This window comes from Centroberyx affinis, unplaced genomic scaffold, assembly GCF_046629955.1.
Source record: "Centroberyx affinis isolate AG114_WGS23_722 - 3 ecotype Tasmania unplaced genomic scaffold, CSIRO-AGI_Caff_v1 ptg001484l_1, whole genome shotgun sequence".
In the NCBI taxonomy this organism is placed as follows: Eukaryota; Metazoa; Chordata; class Actinopteri; order Beryciformes; family Berycidae; genus Centroberyx; species Centroberyx affinis.
In genome coordinates, this window is record NW_027279951.1 from 368896 (window position 1) to 383971 (window position 15076).

The 15076-nt window shown below is 38.4% G+C and overlaps 2 protein-coding genes across 3 annotated transcripts; both read right to left on the reverse strand.

Annotated features, from left to right (window-relative positions):
- Positions 1-1548: 1548 nt before the first annotated feature.
- Positions 1549-5702, reverse strand: LOC139650346 (actin-associated protein FAM107A). The gene is made up of 4 exons (XM_071526989.1): positions 5642-5702; positions 5205-5412; positions 4512-4668; positions 1549-1653 (listed from the first exon to the last, which is right to left on the reverse strand). Exons 1-4 carry the CDS (start codon positions 5700-5702, stop codon positions 1549-1551), a joined length of 531 nt encoding a protein of 176 aa, XP_071383090.1.
- A 2572-nt stretch (positions 5703-8274) lies between these two features.
- Positions 8275-10280, reverse strand: LOC139650383 (protein FAM3D). Of its 2 annotated transcripts, none has more exons than XM_071527033.1 (9): positions 10108-10280; positions 9911-9957; positions 9785-9814; positions 9426-9549; positions 9260-9318; positions 9046-9096; positions 8862-8946; positions 8647-8773; positions 8275-8507 (listed from the first exon to the last, which is right to left on the reverse strand). In XM_071527033.1, exons 1-9 carry the CDS (start codon positions 10242-10244, stop codon positions 8421-8423), a joined length of 747 nt encoding a protein of 248 aa, XP_071383134.1. In that variant the 5' UTR covers positions 10245-10280; the 3' UTR covers positions 8275-8420. The 2 variants fall into 2 exon arrangements, with proteins under 2 accessions (XP_071383134.1, XP_071383135.1); XM_071527034.1 differs by having other exon boundaries at positions 9911-10018; positions 10108-10246.
- Positions 10281-15076: the final 4796 nt, after the last annotated feature.

The following is a 15076-nucleotide window of genomic DNA, read 5'->3' on the forward strand; positions in this document are numbered from 1 at the left end:
ATAAGTGTGTTAACACTTATGCTTGACAACAATATAGGTGATTCTGTGCTTATGAACCTTTCCATATCAATATCAGTTCCACTTTTCTGCTACTTTACTGATGATTATCATTTTGCGAGAAAGACAAATTTCTGGATTTTGACAAGATATCTAGATATTGATTGAAATTTGCATTCACTTTGTTCAAGCTCTTCCAGTGTAAATCTTATCCTCATCTCCTAAATCCACTTACAAGCTGTTGGGCATGATATATTTTTTATCTTGTACATGCTGGTGTGTTTTTCTTGGTACCTCTGTTACAATAGATTTTTTTGTGGCTGTTGTTGCTGCTTTATTTTTCATTTGTTGCTCTCTTTTGTTTGTTTTGAGGGTGAGATGTTTTCATAAGTGCTTTGTTTTTTTGTTTTTTTTTAACTCACCTGCACAAATTAGTGGTTGCATCTTTTCTTTCAGTGTTTTTCATCATCAAATGTTATCACTCCGTTTTTCACTTTCTCTCTGTGTTTAATCACTGTGCAAATAAATAAAATCTTACCAGTCAGCAAACATTCATTTCCAACTTGTCCATTTCATGTTGTTAAACATCCTTTTATATTATGTAAAAAAGTAAATGGGACACAAATAGTTATCTCAAAATGAATTATCAGTGGTGATATCAGTGACCTTGCCAGACATCAGTGCCCACCACTAGCTTAGTTACTCGATACACACAGCCCACACACTCCCTCAAACAAATGTATATCTGAGCCTTGGATTAGTATGTCAATAAATTCAACCTGACCGCACATTTCAGACTTCCCAGCATCACAACACTGACCTAAATTACTCCAATTACTTTAGGTGTGGTAAGATTGTATAGAAAGTAATGTGTGCAAGACAGAGTCTACCATCTGTAGGGGAAATAAAACAGTGATCTACGTATACAGAGAAGCTAAAATGGAGTATCAGAAAAATACATTGTGATATTGTCAAGAAAACTCTCTGTCTCTGTCACTCTTTTCACTATATTGATAGTAACGTATAAATGAGTCCATTATTATCATCAGTGATAGTGTATCGAGTGTTATGGAGAGAGATATTGCAGACACACAACAGACATGTTAAAAAATAATAATACAAATCGTCAAAACATATTAGCGTGTAAATATTTCCATTATTGTGAACAAGTGCAATAAGTGTTTTAAGAAACCATACTTTAACAACTGTATTGCACCTAGCTTTTCAGCTGATATATCACTCAACTACTGTCTACTGTGCTATCTTGCCTAAGGATAGAGCAAACTAATTCAACCGTGTAGATGTGAACATTTTATATAGATGGAATCACTGATTCATTTTCATCTCTGCACCATTGCATAACTGCTTCTAACCCTCAGCACTCCAGTACCTATTAAAGCATAGCATCCCACTCATTGATGCAGGTTTTTAACACTGGACCCTAAAACTCAACCACCGAGTACAATCTGCATCTCTCAACCTAATCACTTACTCCCAGCAATCCATTGTGCCGACTGCCCAACATACACCTGCAGTCATGTATCGTAACTGCTAGACCTCATTTTCTCCTGCGTCCAGCGTTGTGGTTCTTCTTAGTCTCTCTTTGACTCGGAGGAACTCTGGCTCATCTTGCTGTTGCCCTTTTTCTCTCTCCACCTGGGGATAAATTAATGCACATTCACTTAAGGAGCGGGTAGCCACAGTCAATAAGCACAGTTTTCACAAGATACATTACTGATGTCTGGGTAGATCCAATTCACTACATATGAACGATTTGAAAGAATCACACAGTCCATGGTTCTAAAAACCTTTTTTTCTGTAGACACTGGCATTACTTAAAAAAAATACAAAAGCCACTGGCCAACCCCCAAAAGTTCAACTATTATCTGATATACCAATGACTTTGGTGTAGCCAATGTGCCAAAACTGGCCTTGACTTTTAAAGCCGGTGTAGAAATCCTAGAAGAGACAGTTTCTGTGTTGCCCTCTACTGCCTGACTGCAGAACAACATGAAACTCCACCAACCTCAATACAAGTGGGACCATCTTCTGCGTACAGATACAGTATAAAGTCAATACATTTGTTTTCTACAAGAAAGTTGCAAGTTACAAGTTGTCACCAGAATAGCTAATTTCATTTCTTATAATGTCTCCCATTATTGTGATTTCTTCAATAACTGTGTGCCATTAGAAAGATATTTGTGGAAAATATGCATGTGTCTTCTTCATAGTCCTGTTCTTGGCAATGACTACAGCGACTATAAGGCAATATGGACCAGCTTCCTGCAGCTCTGGGCTTCACCCTGGCTGGACCTACTCCATCTTTTTACTTTTTAAGCTTTGGTGCCTGCAATTTGGTCTGCAAGATACAAGATACTTGTATCAAAGGTAAAGAAGTTAGAGAGGCTAGTTAGCTTGTGTTAGGAAATGGCTTGGAGACCCACGGTGTCATAGCAGTGTAGCTTTTTATGGGAAACAGCTCTTAGAAATGCCTACAGTATGTCTGGCTTGACAGAGGAATTCAAATGTGCAAAGGTAAGATTGGAGATGACACTGATAGTTGAAAGATGTAACAGAAGTAAGTAAGTAAGTAAGTGCCTACTGTATCAGCTTGCTGACAATAAAGCGAGAAGCAGTTCAGCTGGTACAGTCAGTGCAATGAGATAATTGTAGGGCAGGTACAACAAGGACAGGCAGACTAGGATTAGGTTTAGGGCAACATTATGGAGTAAAACTTCATCAGGGAAAAGAGAGATGTCCCTGGAGCAAATACATCAGCAGGAGGAAGCAGAAAGGTGTGTTAAGGCCGTCTCTCAGGAAAAACAAGGTCAGTGGATGAACTGGGAAAGTTTAGAGAACCATGATGTTCTCTAAACTTTGGTGGCACTATGATGTGCTACTATCTCCGCAAAATCTCAGTCAATGGGTAGGTAAACACTGTTCCTGTCCCTCATGTTCAGGCATAGCTACTCCTAGTAGTTAAGTAAGTTAGGGCAGGCAGAGATTGGCAAATGGTAGTAGATTTGAGGAAAAAGTTGATAATTGAACAAAAAGCTGGCCCACTCAACTCAAAAACATTTGAATCCATACTGGGTGCAGACTCTTAGACATGATGAATAAAAAAGAGGAATGTCTGCAATCACAAAATATGTTTAAATACTTATTTAATGCACGGCAGCAGACAAAGAAACGAATGCGTATTAGCTCTTAGCCTTCGTCAGCATTTCCACCCCCATGAGGGAGTGAACTGACAACCAGTAATAATCAAAAACTGTGCTTACAATGCCAAGTATACATACTGGTGATGTCACCACCTGTTGTACTCTATTAAAAGTGTAAAAAGTTTGTCCATTATTTTCTACAGTCCATAGGTGTAGCATTCAAACTAGTAAAAACTACTGTAATAAAAACTGACCCAGAGGCTGCATGAGACACATAAGGTGAGGGTGCTATCTCTTTAAAATGTCAGCCAGGCCTCACATGATTTTATTTTATCCAGAGACTGATTTTATTGTAACCAATGCCTTGTGTGTATATAAATGTTCATGGGTCAGTGGTAGGACACTGAGTATTTGTACCCACAGTGTCTGAGGTATGTGTACCCAAGGTAGGACCCTCGGTACCAAACTATACACTGTGAGGCAGGAGCTAACACAAGAGTAATATTTTGTCTTTGTGATGCCATCATAGACTTAAATGCCGCTCTTTTCTGTTTCCAGGAAAGGCAACTCTTTAGGATTTACTAATCACTGTTTCAGACGCAGTAGATTCTTGAAATTAACTTGTATATCCTGCCTCCAGAAGCCCCTTTCTGGCACTGCAGCTGGTGTACGGATTGCAGTGGTATCATTTGGTATGGATTTTGTTTTGTTGCACGTTTGGTAAGCTGAATAGGTGTTTATGTTGGAGATTAGTGGGTTATTTTGATTTCCTTTTGATAGTCCCCATTACATTGATTAGTTTCTATTGGTGGTTTCCCTCGCTGTGGCGCCGCTGTCTGTCTGCTTTCTTCACTTCCAGGTTTTAATTCAATGATATAAAATGACCAATAAAAGCTCCCTGTAGATGCCAATTTGATCCACACTGACTGTTGTGCTTCTTGACTGAAACAGACCTGTGAATGGGTTGTAATTGTTTCTGAATTCACTACAAATTATTCTATTAGAGTCTATCACCTTTTCTACTTACACAATGTTAAAACAACTAAAATGGGGCGATATTGAAGGTAAATTATTTTAGGGGTTCATAAAATCTAAATAGCTCTACAAAGCTGTCCCAAAATTGGGGTTTTTTTATGCCCGTGGGTACATAAGTAGTGCTGAACCAGCCCAGAAATTGTTTTTGAAAGTTCAGAAACACAGAAGTCTGAAACTGAACATTTTCAATGTAAAAAACCAACCAATATGAACTTATTCCAATGCAATTACACTGGGATAATATTTGTGTTTAAAAACCAGAATGAGGATATCCTTATCCTGTGTTGGTGTACATAAAACAAAGAAACAGTCGCATACCTTGTCCAGCCTCTGATGGCGCTTCAGCAGTTCTTGATGAAGTGGCGATCTGTTCTTCTTTGCCTCTTCCTGATCCCTCCTCACTTTCATCCTCTGTTCCCATTTCCTCTTCTCCAGAACACGCTGGAGTTCAGTCTTGCCTTCTCGACTCACTCCCCTGACAGAAAAACCAAAAGGTTCAACAACATTTAATTCAACAACTGAATTGAGGTGTAAGTGTGTATGTCTGTACTTTAGTACATTTTTACTGAAAGATTGTACTTCACTACATCTATTACAGAGTACACATTTTGTGGCTTTCCACATCAAAAACTGGATCAATGTAAATTGATCCAGAAATTGACTGTGGAGGCATTCGCAGTGAACACTCAGTCAGCAAAGAAGAGAAGGGTAATCTGGCTTTACCTTGTTTGTGCACAAGTAAAGAGAATCTGTGCTTTCGTCCTTTTAGAAATGCATGGAAAAGATCACATCTAAAAATCGTCTCTTTTCTAAGAAGTAACACAGTAACTCTTACTCTGAGTACATTTTAAATTAGCTACTTTTTACTTTTACTTACACAGATTTTTACGCCATGCAGAACTTTTACTCACTTTAGTAAAATACCAGCAAAGTCACAATATTTCTACTTGAATAGGACATTCTTTACTCTTTAAAATCCTTAAAATCTTGTGCGATTAGTAACTGTCCAACCTCTTATGGGTCATCCGCAGTTCTTTGTGCAGCTCCTGGTGGCTCTTGGAGGCTATTAAAGGATTAAGAAGTTTTTGGGGCCTGATGAGATCACTGCTCTCCTCTTCACTCTGTAGTTGCGATGGAAGAGCCTGCAGCTCTGGGCATAGGTCCAGGTCCTCTCTATTTTCCTGTCCATCCTGGTGTGTCTGCATGATGTGCACTAACACTAGAGGGAAAAACAGAACAACAAAAATATATCTTCATAATACTGACACTTAACCATCAGAGAGAGTGTAGAGTTTAATGGTAAATGATATGTTTCTTTACATGATGAATATCACTTAATTAGACCTTTACAACAGTGTAATGTTAGGAACATTTAAGGTCATCACTGGTTTCAAGGCACACACATTAGATACAAAACTATGGCATTTAAACACACAGGCACTGCCTACTTCCCTGTCCCACATAACAACTGTCTCTGTCACCCTCTGTCTGCCGCACAGATCCTCCCATAGCCCTTTATAAACTTTATTTATAAAGTTCACAGGGAACGACAGGAACATACTTCATAATCTCCCAAATGACAAAATGGAGATTTCATCTTACAACATTCATCATATCAGATCTGCTGTCATATATCATATGATTTTGTACTCCTAAATTGTTGAGATTAAATGGAAGATAATAATATAGGTAGAGAAAAGTTTATTCACTTTATTTACTCACAAAATGATACATAATCAATAGCATCAAATTGGATTTTACTACATTTCTCACCTGGCCCATTCAGGTGTGTCCTACTTTCGGGTGGAAAATGCTGGAGATTATGATCTCTCTGTCAGCAAAAGACAATGGCATGAGAAACAGAATACAGTTATATCTTACCTCACAGGCACCAGTAACTGATCCCCAAGAAAGTGCTTGCTCAAACTATTACAATGTGTGTGATATAAATATGTCACAACAACAATATTTATATGGATGTTTGGTGAATTCAATAAAACAAAATTGCATGTGACATGATTGCGCTCCAAAAATGTTTACAGAAACCTCCGGTCAACAATGCAGTTCTGTGCAAACGGCGGTGAGTGTTGGAGCAACACAAAGCCGTATTATGATGCTGAGAGACAAATGAAGGGTCAGCTCTAGTTCCATATCTCCACTGAAGCGAATGCCCACATGGTGAAGTGGAGGGCTGCCACCTCATTAATGACAAAATAAAAAAATAAAAAACACTGTTTGGTTCCTGCTGAATAACTAATTTGGTGGAATCTGTGGAGAGTGAATAGTCCTGACTAGAATTATTCCTTTGCTGAATTCAGACTGAACTGATAAAAAAAAAACCAGCGAGCAACATTTCAAGCCTGAGGCAGAATTCAGTGTCCAATCATGACACAAAAGTATAAGAAAACAGCAGCATATCTGAGCATCTATTCAAAAAATATCATAGTAAGAGTGTTAAATTTGTTCTGCATGTGCATTTGAACAATCCTGTAGTGCTGTAGGGAAGCTTAGAGATTCTACTACTGACTCTTCGTGATAGTAATACAAGTCTAATATATCTCTACAAAAAAATATCCAATATTCAAATAAAATTATGTATAAATAATACTACACTGAACATGTCAGACTGACAGGAGAGTGTAATGTACATGAACTATTTTGATGACAACTCTGCTGGCTGCTCTTTGGATAATGAGGTGAGATTCCTGCTGATTAGCTAATCTCACAGAGTGGATATTGTGTGGAGAAGAATTAATAGGACATGACAGGATAAACACTCTCTGGGGCACGCTCTCCAGTGATGGCTAGGCTTTTTCATGGATAAAGACTTAGGTTTGGTTACAACATTCACTGTCTTTGGGAAAAAACTAAGAAAAGTAAAGAAACAGTAAAGGAAAACCTAATACCACAGAGATACTGAGGTAAAATAAAAGCTTCAGTATGATAAAATCTGCACAAATAAAATATATATCTGTTATTATGACTTATCCAAAAAGACATGATTTAAGACATACTATGATATTGCTTTTTAATTATGATCACTTTTTAAACTTTCTCAAGCACATGATGTATCCCAAAAAAGGAGGCCAGCAATATGACCTAATTAGTTTATACAGACATGCATGTCTCACAGTAAATCGGCAAAGTAAATGGAGAAGAAAACAACAACAATCTTACCTTCTTTCCATGGGTGACTCCCATGTCCTCAGGCTGAGTCCAGATCCGTTTCCACACAGAAACCTCCTGGACTGGGAGTGTATGGAGTTTCAACAGTTTGGAGGTTGCTCTCTCTCTCTCTCTCTCTCTCTCTCTCTCTCTCTCTCTCTCTCTCTCTCTCTCTCTCTCTCTCTCTCTCTCTCTCTCTCTCTCTCTCTCTCTCTCTCTCTCTGTCCCCTAACAGCCAAGAATGCCAGAGAGCTTGAACCAATGATGATGCTCCCTTGCTCTAGCACATGGCATTCGGATCTTGGAAAGCAGCAACCAACTGCAAGACCATCCCTCAACAACAGGCCAAAAGAGCTGAAAGAAACCTTAGTGTACAGCTAGAGTAAGGTGAAGAAGTAGGGTCTGCATATATGAGAAGAAAAGGGGCAGAGAGAGAATAGTGCTCTGGTTAAGTTAAAGTATAAAAGAGAGAAAAGACAGTGAGAGTCGGAAGGAGAAAGAGAGAAAAGAGTGTGAAGATCATAAGAAAACCATTACAACTTGGCCAACTGTTCTTGAGTGACAATAGGATAAAAGGCCCCCCCTCAGGACAAATGAGGCTAATTGAGACCAATGGGACAGTAGGTCGGCATACAGACATCAGGTTAGGCTTCTGCTCACACTGGGTCTCCATCCTCCACCAACTAGGACAAATTCTGCTGGAAACCGCAAGTACCCACACACACCACTGTCAGTGTGTCAAATATTACACTAGTAATAAAACACATCTGTCATGAGCAGTTGAAAACCTTTTAGACCAAGTTGCTGTAGCATCTCGTGTAGCGTCATACTAGCCTATACGATTACCTTCATTTAAGTGCAGTAGCCGCAATATTTTTTGTTTGTTTTGCATAGTTTAATATTAACACACCACACAGATTATATAAAACACAATGACTGTCAACATTTTTAGAGGACCAAAAAGGACGTTCATAAAATGAACAAAAAAAAAAAAGAAAGAAATGTCCCTCATATTCTCCAGGTCATCATGAATGTCCTTTCCAGCACATGTATGTCCATCAGTTAGGATTTCCTGGGAAAACAGCCGCCCACCTCCACCATCTCTGGCCATGCTCCATAAATGTTGTTTTTTTCATCATTAACAGCTCGCTGACAGGTGGACAAGGAATAGGATATTGGTTTGCAGCCTCAGCTTATCATGCTTTTATACTTTTAACATGTTTCAAAATAGCTGTTCTGAGCTGACCCAAATAGAGTGAACATGATAGCGGCGAACATGATGACTAACCTTTTCAAAGGGGCTTTCCTTCCCCGTCCAAGCTCCTCCAGCAAACACCCAGTTGTCTCTGTGCTTTACAGACTTGATCAAGGTGCTTCCCATTCCGACAAATATCTGCCTCATTTCATCTGTCATTCTGAGAAGTAGTGAAGGATTCAGGTTAAGAGCCTCATAATGTGATGTGAAATAATTTTAACTGCTGAATCATTGAGTTAGGGACTTACTTTTTAGTCACATCATCAAATGATGCCACCAAAACAATCATTCCAGGCTTAATTGCCGTCAGATATGCCAGGATGTCCTCTGGGTCTTTTGTACAATAATATAGAACAAAGATTATCATCATTTAAAGATGTATATAAACTTTGAGTTAGAAAAAAAAAGAAAAAAACTGAGAGTGATTCTTACTTCCATCGTTCATATTAAGATAGCCAAACTTGTCAATCACTCCATTTTCACCTGAGACAAAGAGAAACAAAACTATTAAGCGTCTCTTGCAATGATGTTTTAAAGCCAATTCAATGCTTTTATGGGTTTCATATTTCATTGTATAATCACACATGCTTTGCCAGATATGTGTTTCCCAGTGTATTGGGGAGATATCAGAAAAAAATGTACTCACCATTCACCAGCACCATGTTCAGTCCTGATCCCACATTATTCAACACATTACTCATGATGCTGTTGAGATAGCAATCAAGGTTATATTCCCCTGCAGCTTCAATATCTTCACAACAGATAATGCCTTCAGTAACTACACTGTATCACAAATGCTCATCAACACATACATTTTACCATCAAAGCAGATCGCTGGCCCGACAATATCAGCTGCTCCACTTGTGATGTGGAAAGCAAAGTGGTCCTGCGGACAGTGCCTGGAGAGGTTGCATTTTGCCATGGTTTTAGGTGTAGCTGAAAATACAGAATACAGTGAGATGGTAGTTCTGAAATCACAGTAAAGTAACAAAACCACAGTCTCACAGGAGGACTGTAGATGGCAGTATGTACAGTGAATGTGGTATAAAGTCATGTGTGGAAAATGACTTAAAGATGACAGACTATCATAATGTTAATCAAAACATAACTTGTCTAATATCTTGCAAGAAACAAATTAACTTGTGTAATTCTGTTAAGATTTTCCACTCACTTGTTTTGACTGCTATTGGCTTTGGCATTCCTAAAATAAAAGAAGGGTATATTAGGGTGGCAATATTATCAGGAAGAGGCAAATAAATGAATGAAGGAAAAGAGGTAGTTCAAGAAATAATCTTACCAATAATATGTCTTGCTCTCTGATGTATGTCATGTATTTTGGAAGGACTGATGGAGATTCCCCACATTACCAGGATGACAACAATTACAGGAACAAGGCACAAAACATCTATCAACCACAACAAGTAGACAAAACATGTTAATTTTAAAGTCCATACAATCCAAATGACCTGTTTGCTATACAAAGCATAATCTCACCTCGCCGTCTCATGTCTGCAACCAATCAGAGAACTCTGATTTTTCCCAAAAAATATTGAAATACTTGAAATGTACTTGAAGTATTTCCTGTCAATGCATAATACTGTAGACACAGCAGAGGTTTGGTGCCATTTCATCGACTAACAGATTTCCTCATAATTCCTGTGATCATGCTCTATGGGATCCTCAAAAGATAAGCCAACACTCCTCCTTGTGCTAAATGGAAACCAGGATGTAGCATTATTTACACACCCACCATGAACTAGATGATCAGGTTTCTCCCCTTCACAATGTCACACATAGGAAGGTGTCGACCACTGTAACGGATACGGTTTGGACTGAACAATGCAGTTTAAATAGAATTTGCTTAGCCTCTGGTGTGCAAACAAGCATCTAAACCCTGCTGTTGTAGCGGTAAGGGCTCAGAGGGGGAAAAACTACAATATGAGCCTCATATTTCAAACAGGATGAATAAATGAAAAGGGGATTATACGGGCATGGTGTCATTTATCTGTGTTTTCTATTTGTATGTAAATTTTAATAAATCCCATATGATGTGCAGAGAAAATGCTACAGGTTGTGCAAGAAAAACCCCTCAAAGGAGCTTATGCACATATATTAATCATTAAAAAAAAAATCCAAAATCAAAATGACAAACAAAAACACAGCTGAATCTGATGAGAAACTAAATGGCAACAAAACTCAGTTAACACTTTAGATTAGGGAACACATATTAAATATTAACTATGGGTTTTCCCTCAATAATTTAATAATTCCTCTCAATATGTGATACTAGCACCTCATAAGCCCCATACTGAGTGAAGCATAATAAGACAACTTTGTTACTGACTGCTATAGACAGTAATAAGGAGGCTATTAACAGGCTATACTTGTAGAATAAGGTGCTAATAAGTGGTTTGTAATGACTAATAATGAACCAATACACTACTAATAGGCATTGTTAATAAGCAACTTATTAATAGTTAATATGTGTCCCCTAAGCTTAAGTGTTACCCACAACTCAACAAGGAGGAAAATGGTAGGACAAAAAGAAAATGGCAGGGAAATTTACAGGCCAGTTTGTGGGCTAGGATGATTTTGTCTAGATGTAAACAATTAAGTTTAGACATTAAAAATATGCCTGACAGGTCAGGGAATACTGTTGCATATGACTGAGTCATCTGTGATGTTTGTCAGCAGGGTGGGTGGCGCAGTGAGTAGGGAGCCTGTCCTTGAAGCGGAGGATTAAAGTTCAAGCCCCTGTGTCAGCAAACATCCGCCCTGCTGAAGTGTCCTTGAACAAGACACTGAATCTCTATCAGCTCCAAGGTGCTGCTCTGCAGCGGGTCCTGCGCTCCATGCTGCCTGGAGGGCTGCAAGGACAAACAGAGAGCTTCCCTACAGGGGTTAATAAACTATAACTCAAGTTCAAGTTTATTTGTCATATACACAGCATACACAGGGTAAACAGTGTGATGCTGGGTCCTCTCAGTGTAAAAAGAATGGTAACAATGAAAAGAATAGAATAGATAAACAGAGAATTAAAATAAAATAAGAAACAATAAAAAATAGAAAAACACAAGTTAGGAGGAAAGAAATAAAAAAGCATAAGAACATAATACTGTAGTACAAAGTGTCATAAAGTGTCAGTGTTGTCATACTCAGGTCTAGAATTAATAAAGTAACTAAATAGCTTGAGATTTATTCATCAGGAAACAGGTGAGCAGCTGGTGAAGGATGTAAAATGCAATCATCCATGGAACAGGGTTCCTGCAGGCCTTGAAAATCCTTGAATGTCTGGAGATTTGAGAAAAACAAAATAAGGCTTTAAAAGTTTTTGAAAAATTAATGGATGGCCCTGAAAGTACTCTCCGGACCTCTTTGTCCTAGCATGAGCACTTCACATCCTGAGGAGACGCCTATGATGGACACTGAATAAGCTACAGCAGCAGTTTTAATATGAGCAATTAAAAAATGCGAAAGGCCTCTAATATCTAACTTTGACCAATGTCATGTCTTACCCCCAAACAGACTAATGCTGAGCCCTTGAATTTCACAAAAAAAAGACCATGAAATTTGTTGAAAAGCCCTTGAATTTAATGTTCATGTGGGAACGCTGATGAAAATCTCAAGTCACAACAGGCATATTCATATAGCCTTATAGCCTCACTAACGAGGACCACAGAGAACATTCTCAGAATTTCCTTGAGTAATGAACATAACAGAATTAAAAAAAGTATTTGAAAGTTTGTTGAATATTTAAGTTAGTGAAGTTAGATGAGTGTTGCTGTACCATGAGAAATGTTAACATATCTAAACACTGGGATCGGAATGGGAAAAGAGGTCAGATGGGATCAGAAAAGGGGTGTCGGGTGGATATTTGCCGCTAGTTCACTGTATTATGGGTAATTTTTACAGTGGTGAAACCCTACAGTCAATAGTTAGCCCCAGAAAACAACATGACACCCAACCATTTTCAATTTGAGAAAAATGTGATTAATAGAGCGTTACATTTTGAGTGAATTTAGGGCTGAGGAAACGTAGAGTTGAGGGAATACTGGGCTGAAGGAACATGGAGACGGTCCAGCAGAAACTGCAGGAATGCAGTCTTTTGCTTTCACTTACATCAATATATTCATATATCAATATATTAGGATTAGCAGTTTAGTAGTCACTGTGCCCCCTCACTCTGATAGGCCTGTGTATTAAAATATTGTTGTGTGTTCTGTACTATGTTGGGGAATTTACAAGACTGTGACATATCAAGGGCTTTGCATTGAGACAGCAGATATTTATGGCATATTAACTAATGAGGAATAAGTTTATAACATGGTGCAGTACTTGAGAGGACCAGCAGAGGGTAGCTGTAGCTACTGATCCAGAGGGAACACAACAGGGCGTCATAGGACTGGATCACATTATGTAGGAAACCAAATATCCACTGATATTTATTAAAATAAAATCAATCCAGCCATGAGTGTTTCATTTTTGTAACAACAAACAAACCAGGAGAGAGAAAGAGCAAATGACAAAGGTCATGAGTTGGGAATAATGTTCGGACACTCGGGGCAGGTGGCTCACACTCCAGCCAGCCAATCCAGCTGGATGAATACTATTTAATAACCAACATGAATATTACTTAAATGTACACCATCATATAAAACGATACACAGTAGTCAAGATCATTAACAGTGGCAATGCAAACCCAATTCTGTCAAGATAATTAAACCGAGAAGGAACTGATGACAACAGACTGATTCCACTGATCATTTTTCTTGATCATACATACAATAATTAGATATAAACCACAGTGGAATAATGAATTCTCATTAATGATTGCCCAACACTGGCATCATGTAACACTGATGTTCACATAATGATGTTCACTCATTACTCCCAAGCAGGTGGCTTTAGCTGTTTCTGACCGGGGGCTATCTTCTTCTGTGGTGCATGATGCAGCTGTCAAAAATAGAATGAGGCTGCTGTAACATCACTCCGTCTAGGGGCCCATTAGAAAGTTTGTGGACATTGAACTCCACAGCAAATTTATGTTAAGTGGGTTAATGTTAGCATGAAACGCAAAATACATTTCAAAGGGAAGGGGCTAACTGGCAGCCAGTTGCAAACCAAGTGGGTCTATTTTTAACTGAAAGTCAATTAGAATGTTTGAAACATCTAAAAAGTCAAATAACCATGTGATGGTTTGCGGCAACTGATAATGTAATAGCTGTCAGATAATGTTCTAACTTTTTAAAATGTAATAATGTCCCTCTAAATGGGCCGGAAATGTAAAGAAACCTATTAATGTAATAGAGTGCCAGATAATGTAATAACATCTGTAGACTGACATTGTTGTAATTTAAAAATGTTGCATCCTTTATAATGCAATAACTGCCATTTCACATAATTATCAGGGAAAGAATATTACAATATCAGGTTTTGTTACATTTTCGACCGCTTTAGAGGGACATTTAATCACATTTTAAAAAGTTATATTATCTGGCAGTTATTAGTTGCTACAGGCTTATTTGATTTGCCCATACTTTCATCATGTTTTGATTGACTGGTGGGTGATGACCAAAAAAAATACCAATCCATATTTGTAGTTTGGGTCTGCTCTGTTAAATCATTGTCGCTTCACTACTGGCAAACTCTTCAGATTTTGATTTGTTCTCTTTTTATTGGATTCAAGGTATATTCTCAGTCTCATATTGATCGACAGAGCTTTTGATACAAGAGCTGAAAGCATGGGGCAGCTAAACATGAGTTTAACCTGCGTTTTGAGGCTGTATAAAGTTGGTAAAAGCAGATCTGTATTAGAAATCATGATGAGTTATGAAAGTTTACAAAAACTATGTATATCCTATCTATATATCTATAAGGGTAAATGGCCGAGTGAACCTTGGACTGGGGCTTTAATGAATATGGGTCCCACACTACATTATGTAACCTACCAATTTCAGCGATAATACAGATCAAGCTAAACTGCAACATTTCACATCAAACAAAGAGATAACACACTGACTAAAACTCAATCTGGATGACAAATGCAAATCCAGAAACACAAGCCACACAATTCATGAGCAATAACCTCCTTTTCAGGCAATCCAAGAGCAGCAGCCAGTCTGTGAGATTTATTCCAAAAGATCCTGTCAGAAGGAAAGATAAAGTTACAATAACGAAGTGTGATGTGATCAACAAAGATACAGCTATACCAGCTTCTCCCTGCAGAGAAGTACGGAGTAAAATGTTTTCAGTTACTGTTACTGAATGTAAAATAGTTTGTGGGGTGGACTGGAGTGAGAGCTATAGTCAGGAGAGCCTCTGTGCACTGACCTCGTCTGACTCCTCTCCCACTACGCCGGGCCCCCTGTCATTGTCTTCCACTGTCACTGCCGAGCCCTGATCCTCCAGCCGCCTCAGCAACGAGTATCTGTATGTGGCCTCACTGGAATAAAGTCATGTGACA